The sequence below is a fragment of the Natator depressus genome, chromosome 6, assembly GCF_965152275.1.
Source record: "Natator depressus isolate rNatDep1 chromosome 6, rNatDep2.hap1, whole genome shotgun sequence".
In the NCBI taxonomy this organism is placed as follows: Eukaryota; Metazoa; Chordata; order Testudines; family Cheloniidae; genus Natator; species Natator depressus.
In genome coordinates, this window is record NC_134239.1 from 9,024,305 (window position 1) to 9,040,504 (window position 16,200).

Below are 16,200 nucleotides of genomic sequence, written 5' to 3' on the forward strand. Positions count from 1 at the left end.
TCCTCCTCGTGCGATGACCCCGTCGGGTCAGTATCGGCGGCAAAGCACAGAGGACTCATTCAAGACACTGACCAAGTCATTAGGGGTTTTGTTATTTCTGGTAGGACCCAGACGCCTCAGCGAGGAACGGGCCCGCAGGCGAAGATGGAGACTGTGGCAGAAACCCGCAGCAGTGAGTCTCAGAGCCCGGGCTGACAGACTCAGGGTCATGAGGCTTGGCTCCAGCTCTAAGAACAGCCACGTAGCCACATGGGTTTGGGCTGGAGCTCGGGCTGTGATGCCAGGGGAGTGGGGTGGGTTTCAGAGCCGAACTCCAGCCTGAGGCCGACCGTCCGCTCGGCGAGTTTTAGTGCGAGAGCGCAAGGCCGGGTCTGTCAGGCCCAGCTCGGAGACTGGCTGCTGCAGGTTTCTACTTGGCAGGTAGACGTACCCTCAGCCCCTGCACCACATAGCTGACAGCCTAAGATGAGCGGAGCTGGGGATAGACCCCCCCAGGATGTGGAGCTAAAGGGGGGGGAGGAAGAGAGAGAGAGAGATGGGAAAGAATCCCCTACTGAGCCCCCCTGCTCCCTGCAGCACAGCACCCCCCGCTGAGCCCCCCGCCCCTCCGCAGCACAGCGCCCTCTGCTGAGCCCCCCACTCACTGCAGCACAGCGCCCCCTGCTGAGCTCCCACCCACTCCGTGCAGCACAGCGCCCCCTGCTGGGCCCCCCACTCCCTGTAGCATAGTGCCCCCTGCTGAGTGCCCTGCCTTCTCCTTGCAGCACAGCGCCCCCTAGCGCTGCACTGGGGCATTGGAGCCAGTGTTGAGCCTCTCCATGCACACACACACACACACACACACACAGAAGTGTTTGCCATCAATGTGATGCTCCAAGCCAGGCCGCCTCCCCCTGGCCCCAGTGCAAGAGCCAGCTGATGGGCCAAAGGCACTGGGGGGGGGAACATCCGTGTGCGTGATGTTGTCGATGGGGAGCTGCCTAATGCCACAGCAGTGTCTGACAGCGCCTTCCACACCAACTCCGGCATCATTCGAGCTCCAATGGACAGGCACACGCAGGGAGATGGATCGATAGATATAGATATAAATGGATGATGGGTATATAGCTGTGTGGACGCAGAGATAAATAGCTGGGACCACAGGGGGATGGAAGGAAGGATGGGTGGCTATGTAGGCCCCTCGAGGGCTGGAAGGTCTGGATAACTAGGCATGACAGAGTCGACTCAGCACAGCAGCGCCTCCTGCTGGCCACCACAGGAATTAGCGCCACCAACCAGTGTGCCGTCTCCAGGTGGTGCCTTTCCTGATGTTGTCTCTGACTGCAGACCCGCCTCAGTCCAAGTACCGCAGTGAACAGGTCCCAACTTTCCATTGTGCTGGGGGGCTGCTCGACCCCCAGCCCTGCCCCAGGCTCCACCCCTTCCCTCAAGGCCCCGCCCCAGCCCCACCTCTTCACACCCCCGCCTCACCTTTTCCTGCCCTGTTCTACCCGCTCCCCCGAGCCCTGCGTCCTCGCTCCTCCCCCTCCCCCCCAGCCTCCTGCACGCCGCAAAACAGCTGATTGAGGCAGGCGGGAGGGTGGGAGGGAGAAGCACTGATCGGCGGAGCCCGCCAGCAGGCAGGAGGCACTGGGGGGAGGGAGAGGTGCTGATAGGGGGGATGTGTCCTCTTCTTGCCCTCCAGCCATGTCATCAGCGTGTTTTCCCCCTTCCAGGGGTGAAGTAGCTCAGTTCAATAGTCCAGCCCCTTCCCCAGTGGCAAGTGGGGGGATACCCGGGTCCACCCACTACTCTGGGTCCTGACCCAGGGACCCTGTAGATAACAGCTTCCTTCAGCATCTCCTTAACCTTGCTCCATGCTGCTTCTATTTCCTGGGCCACTTCCCTGCCGCCCCAGCACCTTCTTCCCCCTCTTCTCAGAGTATCCAGCCAGCAAGTCCCAGCAGTCAGCCAGCAGCTCCCTCTCGCTCTGTGCATCCTCCCTCCAATTGGCTGCTCCCTGCACAGCCTGGCTAGGCTGCTTGGAGTACTCACCTCCACTGCTTTTTTCTGGGACAGGGTGAGGAGGGCCCATGAGGCCTCCATTAACCCCATCTTCTCTGGTGTGGGGTGAACACCCCATCACAGAGATGAAGAGATGGAAGGATGTGTGGGTGAGTAGGTAGGGGATATAGGGATGGGTGGGTGGGTGGGTAGCTGGGTTTGTAGAGGCTTGGAGGGATGGATTTTTGAGTAGTTGGGTCCATAGGGAGATGGAGGGTTAGATAGTTGGGTCCATAGGGGGATGGAGGGTTAGATCATTGAGTCCATAGGGAAATGGAGGGATGGGTAGTTGGGCCCATAGGGGGATGGAGGGTTAGGTAGTTGATCTGTAGGATGTTGGAAAGATGGGTAATTGGGTCCATGGGGGGTGGAGGAAAGGATAATTAGGTAGATGGGTCCATATGGTGAGGGAGGGAGGGAAGGATAGGTTGTTGGATCCACAGGAGAATGGAGGGAGGGATAGCTGGGTCCATAGAAGGATGGATGGAGGGACGCATGGATGGGTAGTTGGTCCCACAGCGGGATGGGTAGTTGGCTCTGTAGGGTGATGGAGGGATGGGTAGTTGGGTCTGAAGGGTGATGGAGGGATGGATAATTGGGTCTCTCGGGTGATGGAGGGATGGGTAGTTGGATCCAGAGGGGGATGGATAGTTGGGTCTGTAGGGGTATGGAGGGATGGGTAGTTGTCTCTGAAGATTGATGGAGGGATGGATAGTTGGCTCCATGGGGTGATGGAGGGGTGGAGGGAGGGGTAGTTGGCTCTGAAGATTGATGGAGGGATGGGTAATTGGCGATGTGGAGGGATGGACGGGTAGTTGGCTCTGTAGAGGGATGGAGGGATGGACAGATAGTTGGGTTCATGAGGGGCATAGATACATACCTAGAGGAGGGTGTAGAGATGGATAGACATGTAGGTGGCTCAGCATGAGGATGGATGGAAGGAAAGCTAAATCAATCTTCTGCAGCCCTCCTTGCCTGACTCCCCCTTTGCCCCCTCCCCTGTGACAACCCTCCCATGGCAGAAGCCCCCTCCCCATCCCCTAGGGAGCGCAGGGTAATAGGCGGCACTCACCAGCAGTGCACATTTCTGCCTGGCTCAGCCCAGCCTCACTCTCCTTCTCCTTGGAGAACACTTCAGCTGGCTCAGAACATGGGCTCTGCTCCACCCAGCTACCAGGGAACGGTGGGACAGAGATGGCAAGGGAAGGAGGAGGGACAAGGCTAATTACCCTCTAGAGACACCCCTGCTCTGACACTAGCCACTGGCACATGGTGACTCAACCCAGAGCCAGTGCCTGGCCCAACAACGGGTCTGGAAGTCAGGACTCCTGCGTTCTGTCCCCAACTCAGGGCGGGACTGGGAGTCAGGATTCCTTCGTTCTAGTCTACTTCCCCCCTCCCCGCAGACTCTGGGTTGGTTAATCACAGATCCAGCCCCATGACCAAGTTTGCTATTAACCATCCACGCTGGCCCCTGCGGACCCTTCCAGGAGGTGTCATTTCGGTGCAGGGAGAGAGACTGCAACAGTATGGAGGGGGTGCCGCAGCCCAGGGCCGTCATCAACAACCCTGCCGACATCAGCGTCATCGTGGGCTACTTCATCCTGGTCATCTGCGTAGGGCTCTGGGTAGGTGACCTGGGACACGGCCCTTTGCCCCAGTCCCCTCTCTCCCACCCCCCCAACACTGGGCACCAGGGGAAGAAATGGCACAGGGTAGAGACCTGAGCCATTCTTCTGGGACCCAGAACCACCAGGCGGAGAACGAGAACTGACCACCCCAAAATTAGACCCAAAACTTGAGTCAAGGACATCCCCATATACACCCTGCTATCCGGCCATCTATCCACCCATCCCCATATACACCCCTCTATCTATCCCCCATCCCCATATACACCCCTCTATCTATCCACCCATCCCCATAGACACCTTGCTATCTATCCACCCATCCCCATAAACACTCTCTATCTATCCCCCATCCCCATATGCACCCTGCTATCTATCGCCCCATCCAGCCGTTCCCATATACACCCCTCTCTCTAGCTGTCCATCCATCCTTTCCCATACACCCCTCGCTTTCTATCCCTCTATCCATCCCCATACACACACCCCATCCATCCTTCATTCCCCAAACACACCCCTCTTTCTAGCCATCCCCATACACACCCCTCTGTCTATCCATTCATCCCTCCCCGTACACACCTCTCTCTCTATCCCTTTATCAGACTCCATACACACCTCCCTACCTATCTATCCACCCTAATACCCAACCTTCTATCCATCCAGCCCTAAGCAGAGCCTGCTCTTTATCCAGCTACACAACCCTCTGTCCACCCATCCATCCCGCTGCTCACCCCTCTCTCCATCCCCATACACACCCCTCTAGCCAGCTGTCTATCCCCATACACACACACATCTACCTATCTCCATACACACCCCTCTATCCATCAGTCTCCAGAACCCCCCCACACTTATCCATCCATCCATCCATCCATCCCAGAATCAAGCATCATCACCCAGGAACTCAGTCTCTGAAACTTGAATTTCCATCTCAACCCTAGCATGTCTCTGTTGTTGGCAGATCCCAGAACCAAAGCCCAGGGCTCGGCCCTGGAAATCTGACCCCAGAACCTGAACTGTGGCCCGGGAAGCCCATCCACAGAACAGCGGGGCTCAGAAGGGCCTGCGGCTGAGGCCCACATCCACAGAGGACTTAGATGCCCAAGTCCTAGTTTTAGGCTCCCCTGAGATCCACAAAACTCTCATTCGGCTCCCACCCAACACCTAAGTCATTGTAGTCGAAGTTTCGTACCCGCCGGACTTTCTGCCTCGGGGCACATGAGCTGCTGCCTCCCTCTGGGTGTCCAGGAGGACAAGCATTCATGCTACCCACTGGGCTATGCTGATGTGGGACCCCCTCAGTCCCTCCTGGTACAGCTGTTCCACAGTGCCTCAGTGAAGGAGTGGGTACAGCCAGGGGACTGGCCCCAGGAGTCTCCCACCTCCCAGCTGGATGTCCCAAGCACCGGCCCACAGAGTTTTTCTCAAGCTCTGGCCTGCTCTCTCTCTGGCCCAGGGACTCTTGTTCTTTAAAGCCACCACGGAGAAGAAGCTGCACCAGGAGAGACCAAGGGAGCTAGCACGTCCGACTCTCCCATTATTGCTCCGTGGCTTCTCTTCAGGCAGAGGGGGGAATTGAACCAGGAGCTTCCACAACCCAGGCTGAGTGCGCTAAGCACTGGGCTGGAAGTCGTAAGCTGGGCACCTCCTCCTGTGGCTGGTTTGTGGGGAGTGAGGCAGGCGCCCAACTCATTCTCCCAGGAACAACGGAGATACCGAAGCTGCCCAACCCCAGGAGAGGGATTCCCGGCTCTGGGCCGCTGGCAGAGCGAGGCGCCTCTCTGCAGCCTGGACTAAGGGGGCAAACTCCATGAGAGGGGCGGGACTTAGGACCTCCCATCACCCATTGTCTGGCTCAGCTGGCTCCCTGCCTAGCACGCCTAGCACCCATTCATTATATAGGGAGCCTGGCGCCTAGCTCAGGCTTTCTGGATCCCAGTGTTGGTCCAGTGATTTTTCCCAGCACCTAAACATTAGGTGTTCCCGGGCCGAGCACCATGATGCCTAAGTCCCTCTGTGGAGCCAGGCCTTAGAACCCAACAATCTCATGCGATTGACACGCCTAGAACACAAGTCACTGGCATGATTGATGTACCTAGAACCCAAACCACTGGGACCTCGGATGGGGCTGTCCTTGTTCCACCACTCCCATGATATTTCTGTCCCTTCTCCCGCTTATCGCTCCCTCTACTCCACCCCAGGAGGGTCCCATCTCACAGTGGAAGGGCTGGTGGGGCCTCATCCCGGCTGTACAGTTGGTTTTTTGCTCTTCTCATAGTCTTAGCTCTTTGATCTCAGCTCCAGATTGGGCAGGGACAGGGGAAGAGGTTAATTATTACTGGGAAGTACATGGTCCAGGAATGCTCATGAGGCCTGTAATGAGGTGTTGTAAATTTAGCAGATTAGTCAGGGAGCAGAAATGTACGGCGTCTGCCCCCTGCATCACCTCACCACACAAAGTCCCCCGACCGTTGACCCATGGCTTTAATAAGTCACTGCGGCCCCTCCAACTAGCCAGCCCCATCCCCTCACAGCCCCGAGTGCTGGATCCTCTCCCCGCGGACACCTCAGCTTGCTGCAGTACATGGCAAAGACCCAAAATGGTGGGACACACCAGAATTACTCAGGCAAGACACGTGCACGGCAGTGGGATTCCTCACTCAGTGCCAGGCTGGCTCACAACCGAGGCCCATCTAACTCAGCCTCCAGCAAAGGAAAATGTCACTCACACACACACACACACACCGCCACCCCCGCAATATACATCTCAACCTGGTCTCTAACAGGGACCCCCCTGAAGCCTCGCAGCAGGAAGCTGTGTCACCAACTCTGGCTAGTTTCAGCCACTGAAATACCCAGTCCCTCTTTGAATCTTGGCCCTCCACAACTTCTGGCGGCAGGGAGTTCCGAAGGCTAATCACGCCTCGGGTGAAAGTGCATTTCCTGCCTCCTTGTGATTGACTCCAGGAGCTCAATCTACTTAGCGTAACCAAGAGCAGGTTAAGGGGTGGGCTGATCACAGTCTGTACGTACCTCCATAGGGAACAAATCATTAATACGGGGCTCTTTAGCGGACGAAGGTCTGACACGACCCAGTGGCTGGAAGTAGGCAAATTCCAGCCTGGAACTAAGGGGTACGTTCCAGGCCTGGAACCAAGGGGTACGTTTTTAAGAGTGAGGGGAATTAACCATTGGAACAGCTCACCCAGGGCTGTGGCTGATTCGCCATCGCTGGGAAGTTGGTGCCCCAGTTCAGCCAGGAACGATTTGGGGCAGTTCCCTGGCCTGTGCTACCCGGGAGGTCAGACCCGGCCGGCCTGAGAATCTCTGAGCCCCAGGTCAGTCACTCTCCAGAGGAGATTTGGTCCAGCCCGCTGAGCCGTCCCATCGCCCTTCTCGGAGCCTGGCATCTCCAGCCAGAGCTGGGGGGACTCACCCCGTGGAGGGAGACAGAGCTGGCGGGGTATCTCTGGAGCCGGTGGAGAAACCCAGCATCCAGCCCAGGGAAAACGCCCTCCTCCCGCTCTCGCCCCTGCAGTCTATGTGCCGCACCAACCGCAGCACCGTCGGGGGTTACTTCCTGGCTGGTAGGAACATGGTCTGGTGGCCGGTGAGTATTGCAGTGGGGGCGGGGGAGATAGACAGACAGACAGACAGCTAGATAGATGGGTGCGTATGGGGCTAACCGTCGATCTCAGGAACGGATTCAGAGATGGATTTAGGGAAGAGGGTTAATACTTGACCCTAGAAGCAGCTGGGGTGAGGATGGGGCAATGTGGGGCGGGGCAAGGGATTGATGTCACGGGGCCCATAGCAAAGATATGAGGTTGAGTGGCAGGGGGTTGGCGTTAGGGGCAGTGCCCAGGGGCAGGGGGTGGCGTTAGGGGCAGTGCCCGGGGGCAGGGGGTGGCATTAGGGGCAGTGCCCAGGGGCAGGGGGTGGCATTAGGGGCAGTGCCCGGGGGCAGGGGGCTGGCGTTAGGTGCAGTGCCCAGGGGCAGGGGGTGGCATTAGGAGCAGTGCCTGGGGGCAGGGGGTGGCATTAGGGGCAGTGCCCAGGGGTAGGGGGTTGGCGTTAGGGGCAGTGCCCGGGGGCAGGGGGTTGGCGTTAGTGGCAGTGCCCGGGGGCAGGGGGTTGGCATAAGGGGAAGTGTCCGGGGGCAGGGGTTGGCGTTAGGGGCAGTGCTCGGGGGCAGGGGGTGGCGTTAGGGGAAGTGCCCAGGGGCAGGGGGTTGGCGTTAGGGGCAGAGCCCAGGGGCAGGGGGTTGGCGTTAGGGGCAGTGCCCGGGGGCAGGGGTTGGCATTAGGGGAAGTGCCCAGGGGCAGGGGGTTGGCGTTAGGGGCAGTGCCCGGGGCCAGGGGTTGGCATTAGGGGAAGTGTCCGGGGGCAGGGGCTTGGCGTTAGGGGCAGTACCCGGAGGCAGGGGGTTGGCATTAGGGGCAGTGCCCAGGGGCAGGGGTTGGCATTAGGGGAAGTGTCCGGGGGCAGGGGGTTGGCGTTAGGGGCAGTGCCCGGGGGCAGGGGGTTGGCGTTAGGGGCAGTACTCCGTGCACCTATCCATAGCCCAGGCCCTCTCCCTCCGGCTATGCTGCAGGTGGGCGCGTCTCTCTTTGCCAGTAACATCGGCAGTGGGCACTTCGTGGGGCTGGCTGGCACCGGTGCCGCCAGTGGCCTGGCTGTGGCCGGCTTCGAGTGGAATGTAAGTGATTTCGAGTGCCCAGAACCCCCTCCCCCCCCATCTCCCCCTCTCTGACCCCACTGCCCCTCCCTGACCCCTCTCCTCTCTCCCTGCCAGGCTCTCTTCGTGGTTCTCCTCCTGGGATGGCTCTTCGTACCTGTCTACCTCACTGCCGGGGTGAGCATCACACTGGGTATAGGCTGGAGTGGCTGGGAGCCAGGACTCCTGGGTTCTATCCCAATCCTGGGAGAGGAGTGGGGTCTGGTGGGTTAGAGCCGGGGGCTGGGAGCCAGGACTCCTGGGTTTTATCCTCAGCTCCAGGAGGGGAAGGCAGTGGGGTCTGGTGGGTTAGAGCAACGGTGGCTGGGAGACAGGACTCCTGGGTTCTATCCCAACTCTGGGAGAGGAGTGGGGCCTGGTGGGTTAGAGCCGGGGTCTGGGAGCCAGGACTCCGGGGTTTTATCCTCAGCTCTGGGAGGGGAGGGCAGTGGGGTCTGGTGGGTTAGAGCAGTGGGGGCTGGGAGCCAGGACGCCTGGGTTCCGTTCTGTTCTCCCTTTACCTGCAGGTGATCACGATGCCCCAGTATCTGAAGAAGCGATTTGGGGGCCGGCGAATCCGGATCTATCTGTCCATCCTGTCCCTCTTTCTCTACATCTTCACTAAAATCTCAGTACGTAATTAATCCTCTTCCAGGGGGTGGGCAGGAGCACTGGCTGTGGGTGGTGTTCCTGGCTTCTCCCAGCAGGGGGTGCTGTGTTCATCGGCCCAATGCTGAGACCCCCACCCTGTATCGCCCCCCGTAGGTGGACATGTTCTCGGGGGCTGTTTTTATCCAGCAGGCTCTGGGCTGGAATATCTATGTCGCTGTCATTGCCCTGCTCGTAATTACCACCATATACACTGTGACAGGTAATGGGGCCACATCTGGGGTGGGGGCCCAGGGGCTGCTCCAGCTGGGCCCTGGGGAGCGAGGGGGGGGAGCGCAGGTGGGCACCGTTTCACCCCACCCCTTGTTGCTCTCCCAGGGGGGCTGGCAGCCCTGATGTACACCGACACAGTGCAAACCTTCGTCATCATTGGGGGAGCCTTCGTCCTCATGGGCTTTGGTGAGTGAGACCCACCCGCTGCTCCCCCATGGACAGGGGCAGGAATTGCAGCTGAAAGGAAGCTGCCGCTGCCTCCAGACCCAGCAGGGGGCGCTGTAGGGAGTGGGGAGGGGGTGCTGGTTGTGGGGGGCTCCCGGTGCCTCCATACCCAGCAGGGGGTGCTGTAGGGAGTGGGGAGGGGGGGCCAGTTGTGGGGGGCTCCCGGTGACTCCAGTCCCAGCAGGGGGTGCTGTAGGGAGTAGGGAAGGGGTGCTGGTTGTGGGGGGCTCCCAGTGACTCCAGCCCCGAGTTCTCCCAGATGTTGGGAGCAGGCTGCCGTGGTCACTCTTGGTCACAGTGCCCCCTGTTGGTTGCTTTGCAGCATTTTACGAGGTGGGGGGCTACCAGGGGCTCTTTGACAAGTACCTGGAGGCCATTCCCAGCAAGACCCTCTCTCCAGCCCCGGCCCTGTACAACATCTCAGCCACCTGCTACCAGCCCCGCCCCGACTCCTTCCACCTCCTCCGCGACCCCCTGACGGGAGACCTCCCCTGGCCAGCGCTAATCTTCGGCCTCACCATCATCTCCACCTGGTACTGGTGCAGCGACCAGGTATGGGGGCGGGGAGCGGGGCCTGGGGCCTTTCCCCTCTGGGGGCGCCGGTTCCCATCCAGCCCCAGGGTGGGGGACTGGCTGGCTCAGGGTGTGGGGCCTTCCACGGGGGCCTTCCCTGTTCACAGGTGATTGTGCAGCGTTGCCTAGCGGGCAGGAGCCTGACCCACGTCAAAGCCGGCTGCATCCTCTGTGGGTACCTGAAGCTGTTGCCCATGTTCCTCATGGTGATGCCAGGCATGATCAGCCGCATCCTCTACCCAGGTACGGTGCTCCTCACCTCACCAGGAGATAGTGATGGTTGGGTACCGCTGCCCCTGCTGGCGGGATCCCAGCTGCCCCATGTCTTAGCCCCCTGCCTCCAGGCCTGGCCCCCCTGCTGACCCCGTTTTCCCCCCAGACGAGGTGGCCTGCGTGGTGCCAGAGGACTGCAAGCGGATCTGTGGCACTGAAGTCGGCTGCTCCAACATCGCCTACCCCAAGCTGGTGGTGACGCTCATGCCTGCCGGTAAGCAGTTGGAGCTGGCCCCCAATGCCTTAGTGCATTGCTCGGGGGGTGCTGTTCTGCAGGGAGCGGCCGTGGGACTCAGCACGGGGTGCTGTGCTGCAGTGGGTTGGGGGGCTCAGCAGGGGGCACCGTGCTGCAGGGGGTGAGCAGGGGCTCAGCAGGGGGCGCTGGGCTGCAGGGGGGGGCGGGGGCTCGGCAGGGGGCACTGGGCTGCAGGGAAGAGGGCAGGGGGCTGAGCAGGGGGCACCGTGCTGCAGGGAGCGGTCGGGGGCTCAGCAGGGGGCGCTGGGCTGCAGGGAGAAGGGGGCTCGGCAGGGAGCGCTGGGCTGCATGGGGAGGGCGGGGGCTCGGCAGGGGGCGCTGGGCTGCAGGGAAGAGGGCAGGGGGCTCAGCAGGGGGCACCGTGCTACAGGGAGTGGGCAGGGGGCTCGGCACGGGGTGCTGGCCTGCAGGGGGAGGGCGGGAGCTCAGCAGGAGGCGCTGGGCTGCAGGGGGAGGGCGGGGGCTCAGCAGGGGGTGCTGGGCTGTGGGGAGGGGGCGGGGGCTCGGCAGGGGGCACCGTGCTGCAGGGAGCGGGCGGGGGCTCGGCAGGGGGCGCTGGGCTGCAGGAGTGGGCGGGGGCTCGGCAGGGGGCGCTGGGCTGCAGGGAGGGGGCAGGGGGCTGAGCAGGGGGCACCGTGCTGCAGGGAGTGGGCGGGGGCTCGGCAGGGGGCGCTGGGCTGCAGGGAGGGGGCAGAGGGCTCAGCAGGGGGCGCTGGGCTGCAGGGAGGGGGCAGGGGGCTGAGCAGGGGGCACCGTGCTGCAGGGAGTGGGCGGGGGCTCGGCAGGGGGCGCTGGGCTGCAGGGAGCGGGTGGGGGCTCGGCAGGGGGCACCGTGCTGCAGGGAGCGGGTTGGGGGCTCAGCAGGGGGCGCTAGCTGCAGGGAGGCGGGGAGGGGGCTGAGCAGGCTGCGCTGGGCTGCAGGGCAGGGGCCGTCTGACTCTCTGTCGCCCCCTACAGGTCTGCGGGGGTTGATGCTGGCCGTGATGCTGGCCGCCCTGATGAGCTCCCTGGCCTCCATCTTCAATAGCAGCAGCACCCTATTCACCATGGACATCTACAACCGCCTGCGGCCCCGGGCCAGGAGCAAGGAGCTGCTGATTGTGGGCAGGTGAGGGTGCGCTCGGGGCACTGTGTTGCGGGGACGGCTGTGCCTCTGAGCTCGCTGCGGGCCCAGCCATGCCCCTGCCCCTCACCCTGGTCTCTGGGCAGGGTGTGGATCTTGTGCATGGTGGCCATCAGCATTGCCTGGATCCCAGTGGTGCAGGCAGCGCAGAGCGGGCTGCTCTTCGATTACATCCAGTCCATCGCCAGCTACCTGGCGCCACCCATCGCCGCCGTCTTCTTCCTCGCCCTGTTCGTCAAGAGGGTCAACGAGCCCGTGAGTGCCAGGGGACCCAGGCATCCGGAGATGGACCGGGGAGGGGGAGGGAGGGACCCAGGTGTCCGGGGATGGCGAGAAGGGGCCGGAGGAGTGGGGAACCCAGGTATCTGGAGATGGGGAGGAGGGGTCAAGGGTGGGGGAGCCGAGGGACCCAGGTGACCGGGGATGGCGAGAAGGGGCCATTCTTCCTGGCAGGGGTTTTTATTCCCTTCCCCCAGAGTTTAAGCTGGCGGGGGGGCATCTCCTCTTCGTGGGGGGGGCATCATTTGCCCCCTGATGCTCCGCATTGGGCTGTCTGGTGTCTCTGAGTCTGGCCCACTCAGCTTTGGGCTGCGGGGCTGTTTCGTTGCTGTGTACACGGCCGGGCGCGGGCCAGGGTCTAGGAGCCTGCGGGGTCAGAGGGTCCCAGAGCCCGGGCTCCAGCCCGACCCCGAACGTTTACACAGCCGTCAAACAGCCCCACAGCCTGGGCCAGCGTGGGCAGCCAATTGCCGTGGAGACAGAGCCCGCGGGGGCCGTCTTTCGTCCTGTGGCAAACTGGCATCTCACACCCGGGGGCGCGATTTGCCCGGCGGGTGATTTGCCCTTACAGAGCAACCCCTCAGGGGTACAGAGGCGGTAGGTGAGATCGCTGCCTGGAGCACTGTACAAACGCTCCCGCAAGTCTACACACTAACCCCTCCGACCTTATTTAACAACCCTAACACACGGGGAGGGGCTGGGGCCCAGGTGTGCGGGCCTCAGTGTCCAGCTGGGCTCCAGAGGCCTTGGCACGAGCTGACACTTGCTCTGCCGGTGTCCACAGCAGGCAGCAGAAGGAGGGAGGGAGAGAGGGACCCAGGCGTCCAGGCAGTGGGGAGGGAGGGGAGGAGTGGGGGGAACCCAGTGTCTGGGCAGTGGAAGGATGGGGGAGGAGTGGCGTGGAGGGTGTGGGGGACCCAAGTGTCGGGCACAGGGCGCACAGAGGAGGGAGTGGGGGGGGACCCAGGCATCTGGGTAGCGGGAGACCAGGGGAGGGTGGAGGGGGTGGGGAATGCGCATCCCGGCCGTGGGAGGATGAGGGAGCGAGGACTCAGAAGCCCAGGTGACACCCCCCCCCGCCCCCCACCCCCGACTTTCTCCACACAGGGCGCGTTCTGGGGGCTGGTCGGGGGGCTGCTGATGGGCCTGGCCCGTCTGCTGCCTGAATTGGCCTATGGCACTGGCAGCTGCACCTTCCCCAGTGCCTGCCCCCGCCTCATCTGCGGGGTCCACTACCTCTACTTCGCCATCATCCTCTTTCTGGCCAGCGTCGCCCTGGTGGTGGGGGTATCGCTTTGCACCCCACCCATCCCTGACAAGCACGTGAGTAACCCTTGGGAGCGGGGAAGGGGGATGGGACCCAGGCATCCGGGACAGCTGCACAAGGTGCTCACTCCTAGAAGGGAGAGACCAGGGTGGGGAAGAACCCAGGACAGGACCACAGGGTGCTCACCCCTAGCGGAAGAGACAAAGTGGGGAAAAGGGACCCAGGTGTCCGGGACAGCAGCACAGGGCCCTCCCCCCTAGGGGGAGGGAGCATGACGGGGAATGGGACCCAGGCACCCCAGTGCAGAGTGCTCACCCTGCAACCCCCCGTCCCCAGCTACACCGGCTGGTGTTCAGCCTGCGGCACAGCAAGGAGGAGCGCGTGGACCTGGACGTGGAGGAGGAGGAGGAGGAGGAGAGGAGGAGGAGGCAAGAAATGAGGCGGCAGCAGGGAGTGGCCGCGAACGGGGCTGTGGAGCACGTGCTGGAGGTGGAAGGTGGGGCTCTAGAGGACTCTGGGCTGAAGGGGCGGGCGGGGGGCTCAGCAGGGGGCGTCATGCTGCAGGGGGCAGGCGGGGACTCAGCAGGGGGCGCCGGGCTGCAGGGGGCGGGCGGGGGGCTCAGCAGGGGGCGCTGTGCTGCAGGAGCGGGCGGGGGCTCAGCAGGGGGCGCCGGCCTGCAGGGGGCGGGCGGGGGGCTCAGCAGGGGGCGCTGTGCTGCAGGAGCGGGCGGGGGCTCAGCAGGGGGCGCCGGCCTGCAGGGGACGGGCAGGGGACTCAGCAGGGGGCGTTGGGCTGCAGGGGACGGGCAGGGGACTCAGCAGGGGGCGTCGGGCTGCAGGGGGCGGGCGGGGGGCTCAGCAGGGGGCGCCGGCCTGCAGGGGACAGGCAGGGGGCTCAGCAGGGGGCGCCGGGCTGCAGGGGGGCGGGTGGGGGCTCAGCAGGGGGCGCCGGGCTGCAGGGGACGGGCAGGGGGCTCAGCAGGGGGCGCCGGGCTGCAGGGGACGGGCGGGGGGCTCAGCAGGGGGCGCCGGGCTGCAGGGAGCAGGCAAGGGCTCAGCAGGGGGTGCTGGGCTGCAGGGGAGGGGAGGGGGGCTCAGCAGGGGGCGCTGTGCTGCAGGGGGCGGACAGGGGGCTCAGCAGGGGGTGCTGGGCTGCAGGGGAGGGGAGGGGGGCTCAGCAGGGGGCGCCGGGCTGCAGGGGGCGGACAGGGGGCTCAGCAGGGGGTGCTGGGCTGCAGGGGAGGGGAGGGGGGCTCAGCAGGGGGGGCTGTTCACACTCTTTCTTCCGCCAGGCCCCCTGGCAGGTCAGCCCCAGGGCTGCGTGGGGCGCTGCGTGGCCTGGCTCTGCAGCCTGGGGGGCGCGGCGCAGCGGGCGCCGGAGCCGGGTGCGGACAAGGAGGCCGAGGAGACACTGCCGGACATCACGGAGCAGCCGACCTGGAGCCGGGTGGTCAACCTCAACGCCATCGCCATGATGGCCGTCGCCCTCTTCCTGTGGGGCTATTACGCCTGAGCCGCTGCCCGCACCCCCGCCTCTGCCATGCGGAGCCCCCCCCGGCTCTGAGCCCCACCGCAGGGAACCCACGGCAGCTTCTGCCTCTGCCACGGGGAACCCATGGCACCTCGGCCCCCCACTGCCGCCAAATAAACCCTCTTTCCCTTCCCCCGTTCCTGTAGCCCCCTCTCCCGCCCCCACTGCACCCTCTGTCCAATGTGGCCTCTCCCTTGGTGGGGTCCCCTCTGCCCTATGCCATCGTCCCCCCCACCCTCGGCACTGTGCACCTCAGCTGTCAATGAGCGGCTTGTGTACACCACTTCCCCCACCCCCAAGGTATTCCCTGGGGGCTCCCCTCCCACCCAAACCCAGTGCTGCGACCACAGGAAGAGGGTGGAAATGGGAGGGGGACAGCATAGCCCCCAACCCCTCACCGACCCCCCAGCCCAGCCTCCCACCAGGTCCCCCCCATGAAACTCAGGCTGGGAAGAGTGTGGAGGGGAAGTAATAGACAAATAAATGAATGGGAAACTCCAGCCAGTGTTTGCTTTTGTGTGCCGGAGCTGGCGCCCCCTAGAGGGGAAAGGCCCCAGGTCCCGTTCCCCACCCCCCCGAGCCAGCCAATCCCCTAGCCCAGAGCCGGATCACAGCCAGCGCCCCCTAGAGGGGAAAGGCTCCAGGCATTCCCCACCCCCTTGAGCCAGCCAATCCCCTAGCCCAGGACCAGATCGGAGCCAGCATCCCCTAGAGGGGAAAGGCTCCAGGTCCCGTTCCCCACCCCCCGCGAGCCAGCCAATCCCCTAGCCCAGGGCCGGATCACAGCCAGCGCCCCGTAGGGGGAAAGGCCCCAGGTCCCGTTCCCCACCCCCCCGAGCCAGCCAATCCCCTAGCCCAGAGCCGGATCACAGCCAGCGCCCCCTAGAGGGGAAAGGCTCCAGGCATTCCCCATCCCCTTGAGCCAGCCAATCTCCTAGCCCAGGACCAGATCGGAGCCAGCATCCCCTAGAGGGGAAAGGCCCCAGGCATTCCCCACCCCCCTGAGCCAGCCAATCCCCTAGCCCAGGGCCCGATCACAGCCGGCACCCCCTAGAGGGGAAAGGCTCCAGGTCCCGTTCCCCACCCCCCCGAGCCAGCCAATCCCCTAGCCCAGAGCCGGATCACAGCCAGCGCCCCCTAGAGGGGAAAGGCTCCAGGCATTCCCCACCCCCTTGAGCCAGCCAATCCCCTAGCCCAGGACCAGATCGGAGCCAGCATCCCCTAGAGGGGAAAGGCTCCAGGTCCCGTTCCCCACCCCCCGCGAGCCAGCCAATCCCCTAGCCCAGGGCCGGATCACAGCCAGCGCCCCGTAGGGGGAAAGGCCCCTGGTCCCGTTCCCCACCCACCCCGAGCCAGCCAATCCCCTAGCCCAGGGCCGGATCTCAGCCAATGCCCCCTAGAGGGGAAAGGCC

The 16,200-nt window shown here is 63.5% G+C and overlaps 1 protein-coding gene across 1 annotated transcript; it reads left to right on the forward strand.

The window, feature by feature from the left end:
• Positions 1–3,531: 3,531 nt before the first annotated feature.
• On the forward strand, positions 3,532–15,205 carry SLC5A2 (solute carrier family 5 member 2). Its single transcript, XM_074954333.1, has 15 exons — positions 3,532–3,671; positions 7,201–7,272; positions 8,257–8,361; positions 8,458–8,517; positions 8,907–9,011; positions 9,145–9,250; positions 9,367–9,447; positions 9,809–10,038; positions 10,167–10,302; positions 10,439–10,546; positions 11,546–11,696; positions 11,798–11,966; positions 13,098–13,313; positions 13,594–13,753; positions 14,550–15,205. Exons 1-15 carry the CDS (start codon positions 3,573–3,575, stop codon positions 14,768–14,770), a joined length of 2,019 nt encoding a protein of 672 aa, XP_074810434.1. The 5' UTR covers positions 3,532–3,572; the 3' UTR covers positions 14,771–15,205.
• The last annotated feature ends 995 nt before the right edge of the window (positions 15,206–16,200 follow it).

What these genes read in the sequence shown, in the direction of transcription:
- SLC5A2 (XM_074954333.1), top strand. Translation starts at nt 3,573, where the DNA reads ATGGAGGGGGTGCCGCAGCCCAGGGCCGTCATCAACAACCCTGCCGAC. An exon ending in CTGTCTACCTCACTGCCGGG is followed by an intron (nt 8,518 to 8,906) that starts GTGAGCATCACA and finishes CTTTACCTGCAG; the next exon opens with GTGATCACGATGCCCCAGTA. An exon ending in GGTGACGCTCATGCCTGCCG is followed by an intron (nt 10,547 to 11,545) that starts GTAAGCAGTTGG and finishes CGCCCCCTACAG; the next exon opens with GTCTGCGGGGGTTGATGCTG.